Source organism: Neofelis nebulosa, chromosome 5 (genome assembly GCF_028018385.1).
Source record: "Neofelis nebulosa isolate mNeoNeb1 chromosome 5, mNeoNeb1.pri, whole genome shotgun sequence".
NCBI lineage: Eukaryota > Metazoa > Chordata > Mammalia > Carnivora > Felidae > Neofelis > Neofelis nebulosa.
Window position 1 is genome coordinate 155,463,141 of NC_080786.1, and position 23,385 is coordinate 155,486,525.

Genomic DNA, 23,385 nt, shown 5'->3' on the forward strand with positions numbered 1-23,385 from the left:
CCTTTGCGCCTCCAGGGGTTGGGGCGTGTTCCTGCCGGGTTCACTTTCTTTTCAGTGAAGAAAATCACACAGAAGTCGTACTGCTAAGAGCCGCGCCTCGCGCTGGCACGCGGACCAGCGTTTCGGCCTGGTGAGCTCGGCCCGAGGCTGCAATGCCTCTCGTGTCCACGCTTCCACCCCCAGGCTGAAGCGAATGCACGAGACAAACGATCCTGGATCGTCAGGATGGCTCTGACCCCAAGGACTTTACGGCCACCTCCTCTGGGGACAGCAATGGTGGCCAGCCACAATGGCGACCCCACAGAGGTGCCCTGCGCACTTCTCTGGGCCCGTCCAGGGTGCACTGCCACACTGTGGCCGACCTCCTGAACCCGGCTGACGCCACGACTGAGCTCAGCATCACAGAGGCCACTGGGCAGCGGTGGCCGGCAAGGCTCTCCAGACTAGTCCCCGACCACGCCTCCTGGGCCCCTGATGCCATCCCAGGTGACAGGATCCCACCCAGTGACAGACCCAGAGGAAGCCTGCCAGGGCCAGGCCATCGTGGGGCTGCCCTCACAGGGGCTGGACGCGGGTCGTGGGCCCCTGGTGCACCCTAGGCCTTCCTGTGCTCACTCACGACGGCCCAGCACCTGAGCACCGTGCTCAAAGCGCCGTTTCCAGTACAGGGATGTGAACGTGATTTTAAAGGAATCAAGAGCATGGCATATTCCCTTTACAAGAAAAAACCATTTTTAAGAAGACATTGGCTAAAAGTTCATCTAATAAAGTTATTTTGGTTACCACAATCTAATTACGCTAAGCTTTTATGGAAACCGTGATAGTTAATTTTATGCGTCACGGAGGCTGGGCTAGGGCGCCTGGGTGTTTGGTTGCCCAGCAAAGATGCTGTGAAGGTGTTTTTTAGAGGAGCTTGACATTAAATCAGTGGACTCCCAGTAAAGCAGATGACCCCCTATGGTACGGGTGGGCCTCACCCAATCAGTCGAAGGCCTTAAGAGGAAAACCTGAGGTCCCTGGGGAAGAGGGACCTGCGCCTCAAGGCAGCCGTCAGACTCCAGCTGCAGCGTGAACTCTTCCCTGGGTCTCAGCCCACCCACCCGCCCTGCAGATTTAGGACTTACCAGCTTCCACGATCACATAAACCAATTCCTTAAAATAAACCTAACTTTGTCTCTACACCCACACCCCCTACCGCTTCTCCAGGGAGCTTGAAGATTACTGTCTATTCCCTAAAATGAGATACCTCAGTATTGAAAACGACCGAAGTTCTGGAAACGTTACAGAAACTAGGAGACGTTCCAAAAGGCCTTGGGAGAGAGAACCTACTAGAAAACGAGAGATGCGGGTGAAAGAAAGGGACTCGGGGGCCTGCCCAAAGGCCCCTCGCAGCACCCGTCTGGGCCCCTCCGCCCCACCCCGCGGGCCTGCTCGTGCGCACCTGGACAATGCCAATGGAGGAGGCATCGATGGTGGTGGTCTCCGGGAGGTGGTCCAGATCATCGATCCTCACGGCCAGGACCTGCGAGCGAGCACGGGTGGTGAGCCAGGGGACGTCGCGCCGGCAGCCGATTCGGTCATTCTGACCCAGGCCAGCTCGGCGCCGTCTGGCCCCGGCCCTTCCTTCCCTCACCCCCGTCTCCCCGCGTTTCAAGTTTCTGTGATGCTCTTACGCACGGGGCGGGGGGGAGGGGAGAGGGGTGCACCTGTCTCTTTTCTGCCTTTTTTTTTTTTTTTTTGCCTCACACCATATGCCTCCCGTAGATGAATTTTCTGTGACTCCTCTGTTAGCTCATACGGTAAGCAGGGCAGGATCGGATACAAACAGCAAACCTGTCCCATGAAGAATCACCAAAAATGAAACGGTTCCACTTTAAATGCTACTTTTCAACTGGACACAGGTTCGGGAACTCGCTCTCGTCAATTCGGTGGTGAGGTGACCCCTCGCCCCCGCCTTCCCTCCATGAGTCACACTGCGGACCCTCACGCTGACACGCGCTCCCCTGGGGGCCACCAGCCCTCCCATGGCTCAGGGGTGTCCTGCCCCTGATTCTCACCCACAAGCCAGCTCACGTGCTGCTGTGCTGATTAAGGGAACTAAATCCTACGTGGGACAGTGCAGCATCGAGTGCAGAGAGAAGGGGCCCCCAGGAAGGCACGGTACAGGTGAGCCCCAAGAAAAGGGAACGCGCGTGGAAAGCCTACGTGGGATCGGGGGGAAAACCGTAAGTCTGTCTGCGAGGGTCCTTTGCCCGGACAGCTTTGCAAGCGCCTTTACGCTTTTGCCCAACTGAAGCAGGCGGGGAATCATGGACTAGACGCGGTAGGTGCGGCTTCCGTCTCCGTCACCAGCCGCCTCCCTGCTGACACACACACTCTCGTACAGCCTGGTGTCAGCGGCAGCACGAACAGCCACACCAGAGCTCGCCCAGGCGTCCCCAGGACCCCGCCACGTTCTCCGCCGGCTGGGGTCACCTCCTCCCCGTGCTGTGCTTCCTGCGGCGGCTTTACCCCTCGTCCACCTCCTGCTCTTCCTTCGGTCTCCCACCCTAGACGGCCAAGTCCAGGAGGGGGAGACACATCCTGCCCGGCTGGCTGCCTGGGGCTCACCAGCAGCGGCTCACGCGTGTGTGAACGACACAGAACGAAACACAGGAATGGCCCACGGAGACCAGGACGAAGCCTCGGGGAACAGAAGAGGTGGGAACAGAAGGGCCACCACGGCACTCTCGCTGCCCTTGGACGGTCGGTCTCCCCTTCCGGGACGCTCGTTTTGCCCAGGGCGGGTGTGTTCAGGCAGGCTACGCAGAACACTGCCCCCCTCTGAGAAGCAGGCACAAGAAGGCGACCTTGCACAGCGATCAGTTAAGTAGGAAGCGATCTTTGGCCCCGGCAAAAGGGCTTGCTGGACAAAAGCACTCGCCGAGCACCCCCATTAACCAAGGCCTCTCTCTGCACCCAGCGACCCATGTCACCTACCCGGTCCGTGAAAACCGACCTGCACGCTCTTCGTGAACGCCCGCAACTACAGACGCTCCCACAACAGAGAACTTGCACAGGCTCCAGACTCATCGCGTGCCGGTGGGGAGGGCGCAGCGCCCACCCCGCGCCCCGAGACCTGGATGTCACTGTGGCCGACAGGGGTCGGCCAAGGGGACGCTAACACTCGGGCTCCCGCAACCCGGCTGCTCTGCAAGGTGAAAACCCTGGCTGGCTGCTCGCGGAAGAGGGAATTAAGAGGAGCTCAGCTGGGGGAGTCCCAACTACACAGGCTCAGCTCAGAACGGCTCTGGGCATGCGGCGGGGCGGGGGGGGGGGGTCCTGAACCGGCCACGGGGGGGCGAAGCAGGGCTCCAGAAGGAAAAGAAACACCTACTGTCCCCACATTATGGCAGACAGTGCTTTTATGATGGCAAAAGTCATCCCTGTTCGTTAAAAGAAATTCTTACAGATGGAGAAAATATGAAAACAAGAAATTACCCATAACTTCACCACCAGGAGACCACGGTGCAACACGGTCTTCTCTTCTTTCTGTGCTGACCACTTATTTTATTTTATCTTTTTTAATTTATTTTATTTGAGAGAAAGAGAGTGAGAGAGAGCACGGTCGGGGAGGGGCAGAGAGAGGGAGAGAGAATCCCAAGCAGGCTCTGTGCCGTCAGCGTGGAGCCCGATGAGGGGCTTGATCCCATGAAGAGTGAGATCATGACCTGATTGAAACCAAGAGTCAGACGCTTCACCGACTGAGCCACCCAGGCGCCCTGATCAACCTATTTTGCACAGGTGAGCACCGTGTACACACACATAGCACGTAGGACACGCGGGACGCATAGCGCGTATACGCGTACATCATGCACCCGCTGCAGCCTTCTTCTTTACGACGGCCGTTTACAACTGTATCTAGAATTCTCTGTGAAACGTGTTCACAGAGCCAAGCACATTGCTACACTGTCACGAGTTTAACCACATTTCTCCTGCTGGAAACCGAGAGGTCCAAGCCATCATTTACAAAGCACTGGGACAATACTGTCCTGCCGTGTCCCAGGAGGACATCCACTGGCCAGAGTGCTGGACGCGTGCCAGCCAGCACGGTCATTTTTAATCTAAAATTCTCCTGCTAATCCAACACACGGCGGATAGCAGCTTCAGCTAACATTTGCATTTCCGGGATTTGGCGGGGTTGAATGCTTCTTTCTGGGTTTGAACCTTGTAGATTTCCTTTCCGCGCGTATGCTCGTTCTTACGGCTTCTCGTCGAATGGCTATCAGCTTTAATATCAACGACTTACACCTGCTAGTGACAGGAATCTCTTGCACGTATTTCCAGTCTGCCCTCTGCTTACCCTTTTGGACCACGGAAGTTCTAAGTGGTACGCTGTTCAGACAGTCAAATCTACAGATGTTTTTGCTTGCGACTTTTCCCGCTGATTTTACACTTGGAAAGTCTTCCCCCGAAGTGATCTGATGTCTGTTTCCCTGCATTTATTTTGTAGTTTTGTTTTTCAGTTAATTCTCAACAAGATGCTAGCAAATTGAATCCAATAGTACATTAAAAGAATTATTCACCATGACCAAGTGGGATTTACTCCTGGGCTGTAGGGGTGGTTCGATATTTGCAAATCAGCCAACATGACAGGCCACGGTTGATAAAACCATATGATCCGAAAGAACTGTATGATCCTCTCAATAGATGCAGAGAAAGCAGTTGACAAAATACAGCAGCCTTTCTTGATAAAAACCCTCAAGAAAGTAGTGATAGATGAAATATACCTCAACATCATAAAGGCCATATAGAAAAGACCCACAGCTAATACCCTTAATGGGGAAAAATTGAGAGTCTTTCCCCTACGATCAGGAATGAGACAAGGATGTCTGCTTTCACCATTAACTATTTAACGTGCTACTGGAAGTCCCAGCCTCAGCGATCAGACCACAAAAAAGAAATAAAAGGCGTCCAAATCGGCAATGAAGAAATCGAACTTTCACTACTTGCACACAACATAATACTCTATGGAGAAAACCCAAAAGACTCTACCAAAAAATTGCTAGAACACATAAATTCAGCAAAGCAGCAGCATATAAAATCAATGCACAGAAATCCGTTGCATTTCAATACACCAATAACAAAGCAGCAGAAAAAGAAGTCAAGGAATCGATCCCACTTACGGTTGTACCCAAAACAATAAGATACCTGGGAATAAATCAAACCAAAGAGATAAAAGATCTCTACTCTGAAAACTGTAGAAAGCTTATGAAAGAAATTGAAGAAGACACAAAAAAATGGAAAAAGGTTCCACGCTCCTGGACAGGAACAGCAAATATTGTTAAAATGTCAATACTATCCAAAGCAATCTCTACATTTAATGCAATCCCTATCAAAATACCACCAGAATTTTTCCACAGGGCTAGAACAAACAGTCCTAAAATTTGTATGGAACCACAAAAGACCCTGAATAGCCAAAGCAATCCTGAAAAAGAAAACCAAGGCTGGGGGCATCACAATTCTGGACTTCAAGCTGTAATCATCGAGACAGTATGGTACTGGCACAAAAACAGACACGTAGATCAATGCAACAGAATAGAGAACCCAGAAATGAACCCACCACTATATGGCCAACTAATTTTGGACAAAGCAGAAAAGAATATCGAATGGAAAAAAGACAGGCTCTTCAGCAAAAGGTGTTGGGAGAACTGGACAGCGACATGCAGAACAATGAACCTGGACCACTTTCTTACACCAGACACGAAAATAAACTCAATGGATGAAAGACCTAAATGTGAGACAGGAAACCATCAAAATCCTAGAGGAGAAAACAGGTAGCAACCTCGTTGACCTCGGCCAGAGCAACTTCTTATTAGACATGTCCCTGGAGGCAAGGGAAACAAAAGCAAAAATGAACTACTGGGACCTCATCAAGACGAAAAGCTTTTGCACAAAGAAGGAAACAGTCAACACAACTAAAAGGCAACCAACAGAACGGGAGAGGATATTTGCTAACGATGTTACCCGTTAAAGGGTTAGTATCCAAAATCTATGAAGAACTTCTCAAACTCAACACCCAAAAAACAAAAGACCCAGTTAAGAAATGGACAGAAGACGCTTTTCCAAAGGCGTCCAGACGGCCAACAGACACATGAAAAGATGCTCAACATCACCAATCATCAGGGAAATACAAATCAAAAACCCCCATAAGATACCACCTCATACCTACCAGAATGGCTAAAATTAACAACTCAGGAAACAACAGGTTTTGGGAGGATGCGGAGAAAGGGGAACCTTCGTGCACTGTTGGTGGGAATGCAAACTGGTGCAGTCACTGTGGAAAACACCATGGAGATTCCTCAAAAAGTTAAAAATAGAACTTCCCTACGGCCCAGTAATTCCACCATAGGTATTTACGCAAAGGGTACGAAAATATAGATTTGAGGGTGCACGTGCACCCCAATGTTTACAGCAGCACTGTCAACAGTAGCCAAACTATGGAAAGAAACGCAACGTCCACCAACTGATGAATGGATAAAAAAGATGTGGTACGTATAAACAACGTCATATAACTCAGCCGTCAAAAGGGATGAAAACTTGCCATTTGCCACGACGTGGATGGAGCCAGAATGTATTATGCTAAGCGAAAGACGTCAGAGAAAGACACAGACTGTATGATTTCACTCATATGTGGAATTTAACAAAACAGATGACCATACGGGAAGAGGGCGGGAAAACAGAGAGGGAAACACCTCTAAGAGAATATGAGAGAGAACAAGCTGAGGGTTGATGGAAGGAAGGGGGTGGGGGATGGGACTAAGGAGGGCACTGGTCGTGCTGAGCACTGGGCGTCGGACGTAAGAGAGGCATCATTAATTCTGCTCCTAAAAACACTATTATGCTGTATGCTAACTAACTAGAATTTAAATAAAAATCTGAAAAAAAGACTTAAATAGATGAATTATGCAAATGCCCCAGATCTTCCTTTGGAACAAGCGCCCAGGCCATCCAGGGTGTGCTTGCCTCTCTACAACTGCTCCCTCCAGTCAGCACCCTGCTCGGCCCCCACGCCATGTGGAGACTCCCCGTTCTGCACTCTGGATTAGCCGCTCTGGAGGGAGGAACAGGGGAAGGGAATCAGCGTCGTGCTCCTGTCCTGCTGGAATTCCAATGAGAACATCATCTATGACCTTATGGGGCGCCTGGGCGACCCAGGCGGTTGAACATCCGACTCTGGGTTTCAGCTCAAGTCATGATCTCACGGTTGTCCAGGGATCGAGACCCATGCTGCGCTCTGTGCTGACAGCTCGGAGCCTGCTTGGGATTCTCTTTCCCTCTCTTTCTGCCCTTCCCCCGCTTGCTATCTCTCAAAATAAATAAACAAACACACTTTAAAAATCTAGAATGTTAGCAAAAAATATGTTTGAGGCTATTTATTCATTCACTGCTTCCCAGGTGCAGAGGGGAAGGTGAGGCCCAGGCCCTGCCTTAAGAACTGTGGGTCTACGGAGGGAGACGGGTCTGTGAGTCAGCACCGGGGGGTCTCCGAGCAGGGGCAGGGTGCACCAGACAGGGGGTGGGGAAAAGGAAGCACGGGAGTGGGGTCGGGAGGGGGGGGGGGTCTCTGAGCACCAGACAGAGGGGCAGGGGGCAGGGCGAAGTCAGCACTGCGGGGTCTCCGAGTAGGTTCTGCGCACAACAGACAGAGGGGCGGGGGGCAGGGGGCGGGGAGAAGGAAGCGTGGGCGTGGAGGGGTCTCGGAGCAGGGGCAGGGCGCACCGGACAGGGGGGCGGGGAGGAGGAAGCGCAGGGGTGGGGGGATCTCCGAGCAGGGGCAGCGCGCACCCAACGGACGGACGGACGGGCGGGCAGGCGAGGGGAAGGAAGCGCGGCCCGCCGCCGGCTCACCTCTGGGTGCTTGCGCCGCATGTGTCTGCTCATGGACGCCCTGGTGGACACCTTGGTCCCGCACAGCTGGCAGCTCTGCGCCTCCACCTTGTCGTGGGTCAGCTGCACGTGCTTCTGCAGCATGTACTCGGTGACGTACTTCTTGTCGCACACGGAACACGTCCACTGCTTGCCCACTTCTCGCGCACGCGGGGAGGAGACAAGCCCAAGGTCGTGAGTGGGGTCGTGCCACGGCCCCCAGGGCGGGCGAGGGGGGTGCCTCGCGCCCTGCACGCGCTGCCAGGGTCACCTGCCGGGTGAGGCAGGGGACGGGCAGGCCAGCGGCCTCTCCGTCGCAGCGCACGGCGGCGCGATGCTGCTCCCACATCTGAGAGTCCGAGAGTGGGTGCGTGGGAGTGCTGGGGGGCTGATTTTCAAGGGGCAGGGGCCGCCTGTGGAGGCAGCACACCGAATCATCTGCACACGCCGGCCCCCGCCGCGTGCAGCCCGCCGCCCCGCTTACCCGTGTGGATGAGCTTGTGGGTCTCCATCGTGTTCCTCTCGCTGAAGGTCTTCCCGCACAGCTCGCACATGAAATCTTTGATCCCTGAGGAAGAGGGCGCGCGAACGTCAGGGGCTGGGGGGAGGGGGGACCTCAACTCCACTCCTCGCCCGAGGGTCCCCGTGGGTGCCCAGGACGCGGGGGGGGGGGGGGAAGGGAAACTGCAGGAGACCCCAGAGCAAACGCTGACCCCATGGAAAAGCCGGGGCAGCTCAGCAAGAGCCTCCCTCCGCGGGGGGTGGCGTTGCGGGACCCGCGGGACCGCCGTCCACCCCCAACGGGCAGAGCCCACGCGGTCGGCCGTGCTGGGCATCAGCTCCCGGTGAGGGAGGCCGGACACCGCACCGCAGAAGCTTCCCAGGGCCCCCCCCCGCCCCCCCGCCGGCCGCCCGCCCCCCGGGAGCTCAGTCTGCGGGGATCGGCCTGGCGAGCACGGGTAGAGCCCTCAGACTGCGGCACCCCTGACGCGGACAAGAAGGTGGACCCTCAGCACGTCTCCTAAACGGGGTCTTCCCCGGAAACGGAAACAAGGAAAGCGATTTTAGAGACCCAGTCGCTTGGTCCCGGGAGTCTGTGCCGAGTCCCTGTGTGTGCGGGGCCCCGAGCTCGCTGAGGGGCAGGCAGGCACAGAGGCAACTATGTCCTGGTGGCCAATGTGCCTGCGGAGCGAGACGGAACCCGAGGAGGCACGTGGCCCAGTCCCCGGCAGTGACACAGCTCCCCAGAAAAGGCGCAGAGAGTCTCCGATGGGCTCCCCGGGGAAACGAGGGCACCCGTAATCGGCCAGGGACGCCGGGCCAGTGGCCAGATGGTGGCCTGGACCGCTGTGGGGGCAGTGAGGGGGGCGCGCGGGTGGGCGGGGCCAGACAGTGCGGGCCTCAAAACCGAGATAAGGGAGGACAGGGGCACAGGGAGAGGTTTCCCTGGAAGTTTCATGCACAGACACACCTGGTCACCAGGGGGACCTCTGAGCTCCCACGCCCCCTGGTTCTCACTCACACACGCGTTTATCCACACGTAACGTCTTGTAAGAAAGGAACTCATGCCTGTTGCTACAGAGGCCGTTTCTTCCCCGGTCGTATCACAGACCTCTACGTGAATTAACATCGCTTTTAACGGGCGCCCTGTCCTCCGTGGACAAAACCGTGGCCGGCGGGCCCTTGTCCGATCACGTCTCAGGCCCACGCCCGGGCAGGGAAACGGCCGGCACACGAGGCGAGAACACTAGGGATCGGCAGGTGGCGCCGAGACCCGGCGGCGAGCCGTGCAGGGACCCGGGCTCCCGTGTGTTGGGGACGGGGACGCACCGGCCGGGCACCTGGAGGAGGGTACGGCCTCTGACACCTGAGGCCGCCGGCCCACGGCTCCGAGGACGGCACTCGCAGAACCGGGAAGCCGGGCCCGCCGGGAGCCGCAGGTCGGGGGCTACGATGCGTCCCAGCGGGCGCTCCGCGGACTCACCCGTGTGCCGCTTGTAGTGCTTGAGCATGTTGACCTTCTGCGCGAACTTGCGGTGGCACTCCTTGCACTCGTACTCCTTGATGCCCTTGTGCAGCTTCATGTGGTGGCGCAGCGCGTGCTTGGTCTTCATGCCTGCCGGCGGGGGAGGGGGCAGGCAGGGGGCACACTCACACTCAGCCAGCCCGCCTCTCCCGCCTCCAGAGCTGCCCTGCACCTGCCCTGCGTTCCCCAGGACCCTGCGCTGCCACCGCGCCCGCACCCGGGGCCCTCCACCACCGGGCCCGCACCCGGGACCCTTCCCTGCTGCACTGCCTGGGACCCTCCACCACTGTGCCCGCACCCGGGACCCTTCCCTGCTGCACTGCCTGGGACCCTCCACCACTGTGCCAACACCTGGGACCCTCCTCTGCTGCACTCCCCGGGACCTTCCCCTGCCACAGCGCCCGGGGCCCTCCACCACCGTGCCCGCACCCGGGACCCTTCCCTGCTGCACTGCCTGGGACCCTCCACCACTGTGCCAACACCTGGGACCCTCCTCTGCTGCACTCCCCGGGACCTTCCCCTGCCACAGCGCCCGGGGCCCTCCACCACTGTGCCCGCACCTGGGACCCTCCACCACTGGGCCCGCACCCGGGGCCCTCCACCACTGTGCCCGCACCCGGGACCCTTCCCTGCTGCACTGCCTGGGACCCTCCACCACTGTGCCAACACCTGGGACCCTCCTCTGCTGCACTCCCCGGGACCTTCCCCTGCCACAGCGCCCGGGGCCCTCCACCACCGTGCCCGCACCCGGGACCCTTCCCTGCTGCACTGCCTGGGACCCTCCACCACTGTGCCAACACCTGGGACCCTCCTCTGCTGCACTCCCCGGGACCTTCCCCTGCCACAGCACCCAGGGCCCTCCACCACTGTGCCCGCACCTGGGACCCTCCACCACTGGGCCCGCACCCGGGGCCCTCCACCACTGTGCCCGCACCCGGGACCCTTCCCTGCTGCACTGCCTGGGACCCTCCACCACTGTGCCAACACCTGGGACCCTCCACCACTGGGCCCGCACCCGGGGCCCTCCACCACTGTGCCCGCACCTGGGACCCTCCACCACTGTGCCCGCACCCGGGACCCTTCCCTGCTGCACTGCCTGGGACCCTCCACCACTGTGCCAACACCTGGGACCCTCCACCACTGGGCCCGCACCCGGGACCCTTCCCTGCTGCACTGCCTGGGACCCTCCACCACTGTGCCAACACCTGGGACCCTCCACCACTGGGCCCGCACCCGGGGCCCTCCACCACTGTGCCTGCACCCGGGACCCTTCCCTGCTGTAGCGCCCGTGCTGGGGACCCTCCACCACTGTGTCCGCACCCGGGGCCCTCCACCACTGTGCCCACACCCGGGACCCTTCCCTGCTGCACTGCCTGGGACCCTCCACCACTGTGCCAACACCTGGGACCCTCCTCTGCTGCACTCCCCGGGACCTTCCCCTGCCACAGCGCCCGGGACCCTCCACCACTGTGCCCACACCCGGGACCCTCCACCACTGTGCCCGCACCCGGGACCCTTCCCTGCCGTAGCGCCCGTGCTGGGGACCCTCCACCACTGTGCCCGCACCCGGGGCCCTCCACCACTGTGCCCGCACCCGGGACCCTTCCCTGCCATAGCGCCCCTGCTGGGGACCCTCCACCACTGTGCCTGCACCCGGGACCCTCCACCACTGTGCCCGCACCCGGGACCCTTCCCTGCCATAGCGCCCCTGCTGGGGACCCTCCACCACTGTGCCCGCACCTGGGACCCTTCCCTGCCATAGCGCCCCTGCTGGGGACCCTCCACCACTGTGCCCACACCCCTGCCGTGCCCCGCACATGGGACTCTCCATTACAGCATTTGCACCACACCCTGGACCTTCCACTGTGCCTGGGACCTGGGCCCTCCACTGCAGCGCCCATGCCTGGGACCCTTCACAGTGCCTGTACCCCACCCTGGGCCAAGATACCCGTCCCAGTGCCCACACCACACCCCATAGCTAGACCCTCCCACAATGCCCATGCCCAACCTGCAATAGTTTCCACTCCTCCCTGTGCCCAGAGCCCCTCACAGTGCTTGTGCCCTGCCCAGTGCCAAGATCCAACCCCCACCCCCCCCCCCCCGCCCCGCCACGGTGCCTACACCACACCCTAGACCTTCCACACTGCCTGGGATCTGGGTCCTCGGGCAGGCACAGGTCTTGGTGAGCTTGCAACAAGAGAAGAGGTCGGGACTTGGGGGGTAAATCTTCCCAAAGGACCCCCTCCACCAGTGCAGATGGGCAGTTATGCCCTCAGAGGTCCAGACACGTCTGGACACCTGTGATCAGGGGCCTGTCCAGACCTGAGGGTCGGTGCTCAAAGCAACCACCGTGACACAACGGAGTCACCTGCTGAGAGCCGTGCAAGCCCGCCACAGAGTTCCTGTTGGTCCTGAGGGCACTAATGTTAACCGAGATTAGAATTCAGTTTTCTGGACATTCGATCTGTGCAGTATACGCACGGACTGTCAGTCTACCTTTCGTTAAGTGTAACGAAGTCAATCTTGGCTAAAGGAGGTGAGATAAAGTACAACCTAACTTGGGCGTCGAAAAGGGACGACCCTGGTAGAGGGTGTGAGTGAGTGGTGGGGGGTCCTGGAACAGGGTGTGAACCAGCAGCAGGTGGGGGTCCTAGTACAGGGTGTGAATCAGTGGAGGGGGGCCTGGTACAGGGTGTGAATCAGTGGAGGGGGGCCTGGTACAGGGTGTGATCAGTTGGGGGGGGGGGGTTCCGGCACAGGGTGTGCATGAGAAGTGGGGGTCTTGGTTCAGTGGACTGTCTGAACGGGAAAGGCCGGGGCCACAGAAGCTGTGGGCAAAAACCACTGCAGAGCAGGTGGGTGGGGGCTCACAAGCGCAAGGCCGATGCGTCCAGTCCGGCTGGCTGCACACCTAACCGGTCAAGGGGCCCTGGACAGGCCACGGCTGTCACCACCACACAGAACAGGACGTGGAGGGACTACGGGGTGGGGCAGAGTCCGACCACCGCTGGTTCTGCCCTCGGTAACGGTAGTGAAACAACGGCCGCGTCTGGCCACGGTCCCCGCCGAGTTACCCGGGAAACCCCGTCCCGGCGAATGGGGAGGGGAGGCTCAGCCAGCTCTGGCTGCTACTGGACCCCAGGCCCGGCTGAACCCAGGCCTCCACAAACCCTACGCGTGCACGAACCCAGCCTGGCCGGGCTGGGCCTGCACAAACACGGGCCTGCCTCCACGCCAGACCTGCACGAACCCGGGCCCGGCTGAGCTGTGAGAAGCCATGAGAACCGGCCTGTCTGAGCCAGCAGAGGGAGCAGGCGTCTCCCAAGTGCCGGTCCGCCAGAAAAGGCTTCTAAGGCTACAGGAAACGCAAACGTGTGAGCCTAGCTCTGACTTCAGAAGAGCGTTTTTCCCTTAATAAGCGGGTTTTAGTTTCTCAATCGAAACCATCACACGCGCTCATAGTGAAAAGCTCCAGGAGACAAGAGGTTAGCCCCCAGGACGCGGCCCAGCAGCCCTGCCAGGTCACCCCGGCCCCCCGGACACCGCTGAAACCATTCTGGCCACGCGGAACACACCCTCCGCCGTGCGGTCACTTCTGTCGGCGCCATGTGAACCCGCCCCACACAGCGTGGACAGTGCAAACCCACCATCACGTTGCTTTCAGCCGTGAACACGACTCACAGCCTTTTAACATGCCTGCCACGCCGGCACCTGCCACGGGACCAGCTCCACTGCAGGCGCCAGACTGAGCAGTGAGCCAAGCCACGCCCCGGCCACACAGGGAGAGGGCCACGTGGGAAGGGACGAAGAAAAGCAGGATAAGGCGGGGACGGGGTGGGGGCGGGGGGGGGAGAGGGGACAGAAGGGACCCGGATGCCGGCTCATCACGTGGGATATCGGGGGATCCTCTCAGAGGAGGCGGCTGAAAAAGTGATCTGGAGGAAGTGGGGGAGGGGCCAAGAGCTGCATGGGGGAACAGCATTCCCAGTGGAGGGAACAGTGAGTGCAAAAGCCCTGAGGCCAATGTAAACAGTCCCTCAGCATCTCAAGCTGTTCTCGGTCACAACAGTGCTGTAGCAGCAGATCGTCTTTATGCTGCAAACAGATCTTGGTGCTCTTCGTTAATAAGAAACTTTTCTAGCGGCAGCTAACAGTGTCCAACGGCCCACCCTGTGTAGCAATTTACACGCCCCCCCCCCCCCCCCCCGAAGTCTACTGCCTCCTTCCCTTCGCCAGTGCTGGCCGCTCCCCGGGCTGTGACCCTTGAGGGCACCACCACCGAGATGAACGGAAGAGAACCAGTCCCTCCTGGCTTGCCCCACACCTGCACCTCCCTCCTCCCCCCATCCCCCCCACCGCAGCTAAAATGAACAGATCCCAAGTCACAAAGTAACTGCGTGTCATAGGCACAGAAGGAGAGTCACGACAAAGCTCTCCCCCCTGCCCCCTGCCACCATTCCGACCTCCCACCGCGGCCTCGCGAAAGTACTCAGAATTCAAGAAAAAATCACAAGACTAAACATTAAACACACTTCTAATATGAGCATGTATGACACATGGCAAGATGTGGCTCTGACCTCACTGCCCTCCCTGGGCACCTGTCCCTCCCCGCCAGGCCCTCCAGGGGACCCAGGCGTGGCTTCTCCCTGCCCCCTGGAGGGAACCACTCTAGCAGCTACACCTCCGACCCTCCCCGTCTCTCTCCTGCTCCACACTGTCCCCTCCAGCCAGGGGACAGGTGGCAGCAAGTGGGGGAAGGGCTGAGAGAGCTACAGCATCACTGAGACGGGCACAGAAACTTCTAGAGTGTTCCTACAAAACAGAGACAGAGGTTCTCTTGAAGAGTGTAGTGGGTCCGAGGCAGAAGCAACAACTTTACCTCGTGTGCCAGTTTGTGTTACCGTCAGAAAAGTAAAATTAGGTGCCTGCCTTGCTTTTCCAACAAAGGAGGCTGCGTGCTGCCCTTGCACAAGGTGACTTTGGAGGACAAACAAGAACTTGTCACCTCCAGGGAGACAGATGGAGGGGGAGGGCGCAGGCAGGGGAAGGGGAAATGATCACGTTTTGTTTTCTCTGCAGTTCATTCTTCCTAAGCTTTTACACGTCATCTTATTTCAAGCGTGCTAACGGGTTATCCGGTGAGGGGAATTACGAGACATCTGTGTTTTCTTCGTAGTTTTCTGTTTAACTTAAAAAACAAGTAAAGGAGGGGCACGCGGGTGGGTCAGCCAGTTACATGACTAGCTTCTGATTTGGGCTCAGATCATGATTTCACAGTTTGTGGGTTCCAGCCCCTACATCGGGCTCTGTGCTGACAGCCAGCGTCCTGCTGGGGCGCTCTCCCCTCCCTCTTTCGCTGCCCCTCCCCTGCTCATGCTCGCTCACTTTGATAAATAATGAATAAATAAGAACCCAATAAAGGAAAAAAAAAAAAAAAAACCTTTATAGAATACAAAATGTTTAAAAGAGCTAAAGGCAAAGCCAAGAGCCCTGATGTGCCCGGGTCTGAACGGGGCCGAGCTGACGCTGTCCGCTGCAGACAGCGCCTTCACGCGGCCCCAGAGGCTCTTGTGTTTTGCAAAAGAAAAGGGTTAAAAATTTGCCATGTCCTGGGATGACCTCCCCCCCCCCCCCATTTTACTTACAGATGGAACATCTTTTGCTAACAGGTTTATTATTCCAGTAATTTCACCCGAAAGCCGGGGACCCAGGCTCACTGGTCACAGCCAACCTGTCCCACATGGAAGGTTCGGCTCAGCCGCAGGGAGGGGCAGCGCACTTGGCCGCACGCGAGGAGTGCACGGCGGGTCTTCCGGTGTCTCAGCCCCTGGCTGCTCGCTCACCCCTCTTTTCAGGTGGCTCACTTGTGCCTCGAGTCCATCACGGACGCCCTGCGCTGTGTCCCGGCGCCCTCACCCCGCCCGGCCCGGCAACGCCGCGCCCCCCGCCCCCGGCGCCCGCGTACCTTTCCCGCACTCGGCGCACAGGTACTCGCGGATGTTGTCGTGCACGCGCATGTGCTCCTTCAGCATGTCCTTCCGCGCGAAGGACTTCCCGCACTGCTCGCAGGCGTGGCTCTTCACCCCTGCACGACAAGCGCACCAGCGCTTCAGCACCCGTGGACCCGCCCAGCCGCGTCCCCCGCCACGAAGGCGGCGATGGAGAAGCGCGGCGCGACACAGCTCACGGCCTCCATGGAACCTCCACTCCGGCTCCTCGGCCGCGAGAGGGACCCCAGGAGCCGCCGGGGCCACAGGGCAGGGGGCTGCGCTGGGGACGGAAGCGGTGGCCAGGACACAGGGACAGGAGAGGCCAGAGAGAGAGCGCGGAGGCGGGGGGGGGGGGGGGGGGGCGGCGAGACTGCCAGAGCAGGGAGCGTGGGGACAGGCCCTCCAAGCGGGACGCCACGACACCCCGGGTCCGTCCCGGTCCCGGTCCCGCGGCAGCGCGCTACCTGTGTGGATGAGCTTGTGCCGCTCCAAGTTCCCGATGCTGTTGAAGATGCGCCCGCAGATCTCGCACGGGTGGATGTACCTGCGAGGAGACGCGAGCCTCAGGGCGGGCGGCAACAGCAGAGCGCTTGCCCCGAGCCCCTTCCTCACGCAGGGGTCGCAGGAAAGAGGCTACGTGGAGGCCGCCGGACACGAACACTGCAGCCTCCAATACGGGCTGAACCGTGCGCGCCTCAAAATCCACAGGCTGGAGTCCTGACTCCGGGCCCTCAAAAGGTGACAGCGTTTGGAAACAGGGTCTTCACAGAGGAGTGAAACATCAGGTCACCAGGGTGGCCCCACTCGAGTATGACTGATGTCCTCGCGGGAAGCAGGAACTGGGACACAGACGCGCACGGGGGAGGACCACGTGAGCACACGGCCAGGGCAGCGGATAGGAGCCGAGCTGGGAAGCCCCGGCCTCCGGGGGAAGCAGCCCTGCCGACCCCTGAACTCAGACCTCCCGGCTCCAGGCCTGACATCCCACGTTCCCACCGTGCAGGCTGCCCAGCCGCCCCGTTACCGCAGCCCAGGCTGGCTACGGCGGCCTCCCCACGGGGCGGCCGCTGGCTCGCCCCCGCACACGGCACTGACCACGGCTACGGCATCCAGGGAACCTAATCACGGTGGGGAAACGGGGTTGCCGGCGGTTCCGTAGGCAGGCCGAGAACGACACCATCAGTCTGTGGTGCGGTCGGCTTGCGCTGCGGGGCCAGGAGGCTGAGGGAGGCGGGCCCCCCCACGTGCGGGATAAAGGAGGTGAGCGCGCTTCCCTCAAGACCCGGCCACAGGGCTCCCGGGGGGGGGGGGGGGGGGGGACAGACCCGCCCGCCGAGCACCTGCCTCCCCGCAGGGAACGCGCCCCCGCTGGCATCGTGCCAGGCCCTGGAAGCCCAGCCCCAGGAGCCCTCACTTCTGCACGTTGGGGTCCGGCAGGTTCTCCCGGTGGATGACCATGTGGGCGTGGTAGGTGGCCTTCAGGGCGAAGCGGCGGTTACAGATGCTGCAGCCGTAACCCTTCTCCTTGTGCACCTCCATGATGTGCTTCAGGTACTCCTTCCCGCGGCCGAAGGTGAGCTGCCGACAGGCGCACCGTTCACGCCCTCGCACGGCCTCCCGCCCTCCAGCTAACGATGGCACCGCTGGGCGCCGAGGCCCCGGTGACGGCCCGCCGCCCGGGCCGGACAGAGGGGGCTCCCAAGGGCAGGGCCGGCGCCAGGAAACTGCAGAGCGGGGGAGGCCGGCGCCAGCTGCTCCCCGCTGCAGACCGGCCTGCCCCCGCACCCTCTCCTGCTCCCCACCCGCCCCACCTCCCGGACGGCCGCATGGCCGGGGGGCCTGACGCAGGCGCAGCCGCATGGGAACCCATACTAGGCAGGGAGCGAACCGCGTCTCCGCGGAGCAGCGAAGCCTAACGCGGGGACCACCCGCTGCACGGCCTCCGGACATGGGTTCCCCACCCCAACCCGGGCCCCCGCGCGGCCGCACGCACGCCAGCCACGGGACGGCTCTGAACCGGCGGTCCGCGTGAAGAGGCGGAGCCACGCCCGCCGTCCCCGAGCGGCCGCGCCCTCTCTCCGCCGGACGAGCCTCCTTCCCGCCAGCCTGGGCGCGCAGGCCCGCGGCGAGTACCTGGCACCGCTTGCAGCTGTACTTGTGAGGCTCGGAGTCCGCGCTGGCGTCCGAATTGTCATCGTTCTCCTCCGAGGAGATGCCGATCTTGCCGATAAACTCCTCCCTCTGGTGGTCGTCCATCAGCGCAATGTCCTGGAAAACGCAGTCGCGAGGTCCGGCTTCCCGCACGGGCACAGAAGCGCTGACCGGTCCCTCGCCCCCCAGCAGGGCCGGGCCGGCCCACGTGGAGAAGGCAGTGGGTCCCACCCGGGGCTGCCTGCCGTGTCCCCTGTGGCTCCCTCGGGCCCGCACACACCCCCGCTCAGTGCGCAGCGAGCTGGTGGCCAGGCGTGGGGTGCCTGCGCGGGGCTCGGCTCCCCGTCTTGGCTGCTCGCCCCCACGGCTGCGACGGACCTGGGCTCCATGCTCCCGGGCGCGGCCCATTTTCTGCCAGAGGCCGCCAGGGGCGCACGGCACCGCTGGCCAGCTTTCGTTTTTCAGCAAAACTTAGGATTCTGGGAAGGGTGGACAGGTTTCCTTTGGAAAGTTCGCTATCGCGTCTAGGAGGTTTTCACGGGGGCCTAGGCTCTATTTCTTGCTCAAGTTCAATTCCCGCTTTTCCATTAACACACACACAGCAACACCGTCTGAAGGAGCTGTGGGAGGAGAAGCACCTGACCAGAGCCGCGCAGCCACAGGCGCGCACCCGGGCCGGGCCCGTCACCTGCGCTGGGCCTGACTGAATCCTCAGGAAGCCATGTTTTCATGGCAGGAGAGCAGTGGACGCTGAGGAGGCGGCAGACTAGCATCCCAGGTCTCAGTGAAGCCTAAGTGCCCCTCACCCCTCCGACTAAAGCTCCCGGACGCTCTTGGGTCTGTCCTCCCACCCCAGCTCAGTCCACGTGGCCCAGCACCTGCCCTGGGGAGCCCCTCACACTCATGCTCGCCCCCCGCCTTGGACTCACACCTTCTCAGCGAAACCCCAACCCGTGCCCGAGGCCGGGACTGCCAGGAAACAGGTCCTGCGCTGCAGGCAGGCGGACAGACGGCTCCGAGGGCCCGGCGAGGGCTCACCGTCCTCACCGGACCTGAGCACCACCTACCATTTCCTCATTTGCCGCCTGGGTCGGCACTTCTGCCCTTAAAGACGACCCCGTCCTCGCTGCCCCCCCCCGACCCCCTCCCTGGGAAACACCTAGAACGGAGGGACCGCTTGTGAGCCCTGCCCCGTCCTCGCTGCCCCCCCACCCCCTCCCTGGGAAACACCTAGAACGGAGGGACTGCTTGTGAGCCCTGCCCCGTCCTCGCTGCCCCCCCACCCCCTCCCGGGGAAACACCTAGAACGGAGGGACCGCTTGTGAGCCCTGTCCCGTCCTCGCTGCCCCCCCACCCCCTCCCTGGGAAACACCTAGAACGGAGGGACTGCTTGTGAGCCCTGCGGACGGGGCTCCGGATGGATGCAGCAGAGGGTCACAGAAGCCCAGCTGAAGAGAGGCAGTGGGGCCAAGCTGACCACGAGGGCCCGCCACGCGTCCACGTGAGCCACCCGGGAGAGGGTGGTGCTGGCACCTTGAAGTGGACGTGGATGTGGTCCCTGAGCACGTCCACGCGGAAGAACTTGCGGCCGCAGATCTCGCACGTGTACTTCTTGTCGCCGTGGGTCAGCAGGTGCTTGTTCATGTTGCTTCTGCAGGAGAACACCTGCAGGCGGAGGAGCGGGGCCTGACCAGCCGCACCAGGCACGAGGACGCCGTACGTGTCCCTGGTACCCTTCCCACGAGCGGACAGGAGCGAACGGTCGTCTAAGTACGAGCCCACATTACCACGGAGACCTAACCGTCCTCTGGTCTCCACTACCAGCGGGATTCTGCTCAACTTTACTCGCTCACTTAACTACATCACTAGGATGGGGCCTGGGAAGAAGCCAGTAAACACAGAAAGAGCCGCAATTTTCTGAAACGTGGCATCAGAGAAGAATTCCATCCTCTGTGCACCGGGTGTCAGCACAAGTCACGTCCACTGCCCACGTCCACGGCTGTTTCCAGCTGTGATGGGGGTGGAGACACAGGCACTGCCCTCTCCTCGGCCGCTGGGGCCGGGCTGGGATGCGGGGGCCCCGCGGCCTCCGTCATGTAGCTCAGGGGACAAACCAGCAGCAGAAGCCACCTGCGGGGCCCCGCTGGCCTGAGAGTCTCCGTCTGGACGGCCAGTCCTGGGGGCCACGTAAACCCAGAGCGTAGGTGTCCTGAGCCCATCTGACCCCACCCACTCCAGGAGGAGAACACGAGAGGTGAGTGAAGGGAAGCGATTCACAAGGAACAGGAGGCTACTATTTTCATGGTGACCCGAGGCCAGCCACCCCGTGACCACACCCGGGGTGCTGGGTGGGAAGCTGACTGAACAGGAGGGGAAGATAGGCTCCTGGGGAGGGGCAGGGGCAGCGGGTCAAGGCAGACAGGGGTGAAAACAAGAAGTCGTCGGAAGCAGCAAAGAAGCCAGTGTTAGAAATATCTGAGCCTCACCTTGCCACACACGGGGCATCCCGAGGGCTCCTTCTTGTAGCGGACCAGGTTCTCACCGCCGGCGTCCAGGTCCTCCCTCTTCACCCGCCGCACTCCTGCAATGCCCGCCCACCCAAGCAGGAGAGTGAGTACACACGGCGCGTGCGTGCTGGGCACCTGCCACTAGGCCAGTGTGGCCGCCTGGGCGGTGGGGGCAGGGTCAGCGGCACCAGCGAGCCCGTGAGTGACGCCCAGCACAGGACGCGGCTGCGCTAACCACGTCTCCTCCCGGCTCCAGGGAAGGAACGGCTGCGTGTGCCCATGGGAACCAGGGACGCGGTTCGTGCATCTGAAGCGTTTGGAAACACAAGGGCAGCGTGGGTTTGGAGTTCTACAGTGTGGAAGGGCGAGCCGGTGCTGACACCAAAGAAAGGGCTTTCCCTCCATTCAAAGGCTCAAGGCAGAGGTCGCATCCTTAGGCGTGACATTTTTTCTTAAAAAGACACCAATATTCATCCTTACAAGTTAAATCGGTTGATCAGGGAGAGAACACCTAATGACGATAAGCCCCTTGGAGTTTTAAGACGTAACTGTTCATAACTGGGATCGCCACAGCTTTTTAGAAGTTTGCACGAAACAGGTAATCTTTGAGTAAAAGACAGAAGTTCGCTCTCATCGTTTCTTTCTACACAGCTGACCCCTTCTGGAACCTTCCCGCATCCCATGGTGTGAGTGCAGAGGTGGACTTAAGAACACCCAGCAAGTTGGGGCGCCTGGGTGGCGCAGTCGGTTAAGCGTCCGACTTCAGCCAGGTCACGATCTCGCGGTCCGTGAGTTCGAGCCCCGCGTCAGGCTCTGGGCTGATGGCTCGGAGCCTGGAGCCTGTTTCCGATTCTGTGTCTCCCTCTCTCTCTGCCCCTCCCCTGTTCATGCTCTGTCTCTCTCTGTCCCAAAAAATAAATAAATAAATAAATAAATAAATAAATAAATAAATAAATAAAAAAAAAAAAAAAAAAAGAACACCCAGCAAGCTGGACATGAATACGTCATTCTCCAGAAGGCTCCCAGTGGCATAAAACGCATGAGATCTGAAGCAGTGGTTTGGACAATGAGCCAACGAAAAAGGAAAAACCATGAATGCGTTAGTTCGTTCCTGTGGAAAACGATCTGACTGGTGCGTCAGTTGTAAAATGCGGTAGAATCAAGCCCGGGCACCTGTCTGTCAGGGAACGCTGAGGGCGGCATTTACGGTGACGGGCTTTACCGGGAGGGTCTGCCTCAGCCACCCACCAGCCTACAGGGTCGGGCAGGAAGCCTATCCCTGCTGCACAGGTGAGGAAACTGAGGCCCAGTGGCTTGCCCAGGGCCATCCACTCACTAAGTGGGCACCGGGTTTGGCTGGAGAGGCCCAAGGGCACCACCCACGGGTCCCAGAGGGAAAGAGATCTCCCGAAGCCACAGGAACGACAGCCAGGTCAAAAAGTGGAGGGCGAAAATTATACAGAATGTGCCTCGTCTTATTTCGAAGAGGCATAATGACGGGAGTACGCACATCTTTGTGCGGAACAGTTCCAGTTCCATGCGACTCCGCTTTCTTTTTCGGCAAGCCTGTACCTCATCCGCAATTCTTTTCAGACTTTCTTATAAAGGTGCTCTGGTCAGTGTCACTTACTGAGGGCTGGTCAGCAAGAGACAAGGGGCTTCTAGAGGAAAAGCCAGGATTATCACAACTAGAAAGCCAATTTAAAGAGGGTCTGTCTGGGGCGCCTGGGTGGCTCAGTCGGTTGAGCGTCGGACTTCGGCTCAGGTCGTGATCTTACAGTTTGTGAGTTCGAGTCCCGAGTCGGGCTCTGTGTTGACAGCTCAGAGCCTGGAGCCTGCCTCGGATTCTGTGTCTCCCTCTCTCTCTGACCCTCCCCCGTTCATGCTCTCTCTCTGTCTCAAAAACAAATAAACATTAAAAAAAAAAAATTAAAGAGGGTCTGCCTGAGCCGGCTCTGACACCAAGTCTGGGCGTCACCCGCAGCCCGGGTGCGTCCCCGCGACTGCTGTCTGCGCCTTCCCACGCGGGGATCCTGTCTGCGCGGCTCCGAGCCTGCCCTGTGGGGCCACCCCACTCCTCACTTCCATCGTCTCTCACTCCCCGTCCCACCCTGGAACCGACCCCCCCGCCATCCGTCTTCCTCTTGTACCTGGCTTCCCGTGAACCCACCGCATAGGAGCAGTCCCCCCGGCTCCCCTGCTACAAACGGCCTGGGCCATCTGGGGCCCGCAGGGAGGGTGAGGAATGAGGGAGAAACCACTATGGCCCCAGCCAGCAGCATCTGCCCAGAACGTTTTGCTCCGTGCACAAGCCTGGAAACACGCCCCATACACAATTTCATACGCTGTTTTTCCCTTACTCTGTCATATTGAAAGCAGTAAATGCTTTATTAGGTGCAGAGTATTCAATCCTATAAAGAATCAGTTTTTTGGGGCACCTGGGTGGCTCAGTCCGTTAAGATTCCTACTTTGGCTCAGGTCATGATCTCACGGTTCGTGAGTTCGAGCCCTGCGTCGGGCTCTGTGCTGACAGCTCGGAGACTGGAGTCTGCTTCCGATTCTGTGTCTCTCTCTCTCTCTCTCTCTGTGCCCCTCCCCTGCTCATGCTCTGTCTCTCTCTCTCAAAAATAAGTAATTAAAAACAAAAGAACCCAGTTCTTTTTTTTTTTTTTTTTAGACTCCTTCCCCACCGCAGAACATTTAGGACGTTTCCAAGAGTTCCCACGGACACACAGCACTGTTAAGGCCCCGAGGTACCTCTCTGTGCCTGGGGATGAGGACTCGACGGTGGGCGGGGCCAAAC

General features: G+C 59.7%; 1 protein-coding gene across 7 annotated transcripts in view; it reads right to left on the bottom strand.

Moving 5' to 3' along the window:
- The window catches only part of PRDM15 (PR/SET domain 15), a 69,043-nt gene that overhangs the window by 4,549 nt on the left and 41,109 nt on the right, over positions 1–23,385 (bottom strand). For all 7 annotated transcript variants that reach the window (XM_058732078.1, XM_058732075.1, XM_058732074.1 and 4 more), the window contains 10 exons: positions 20,562–20,656; positions 19,609–19,740; positions 18,058–18,192; positions 17,339–17,502; positions 16,389–16,468; positions 15,900–16,019; positions 9,893–10,024; positions 8,393–8,476; positions 7,891–8,066; positions 1,442–1,522 (listed from right to left, as the gene is read on the bottom strand). In XM_058732078.1, coding sequence (XP_058588061.1) covers positions 1,442–1,522; positions 7,891–8,066; positions 8,393–8,476; positions 9,893–10,024; positions 15,900–16,019; positions 16,389–16,468; positions 17,339–17,502; positions 18,058–18,192; positions 19,609–19,740; positions 20,562–20,656 — 1,199 coding nt within the window. The remainder of the gene's footprint in view (positions 1–1,441; positions 1,523–7,890; positions 8,067–8,392; positions 8,477–9,892; positions 10,025–15,899; positions 16,020–16,388; positions 16,469–17,338; positions 17,503–18,057; positions 18,193–19,608; positions 19,741–20,561; positions 20,657–23,385) is intronic.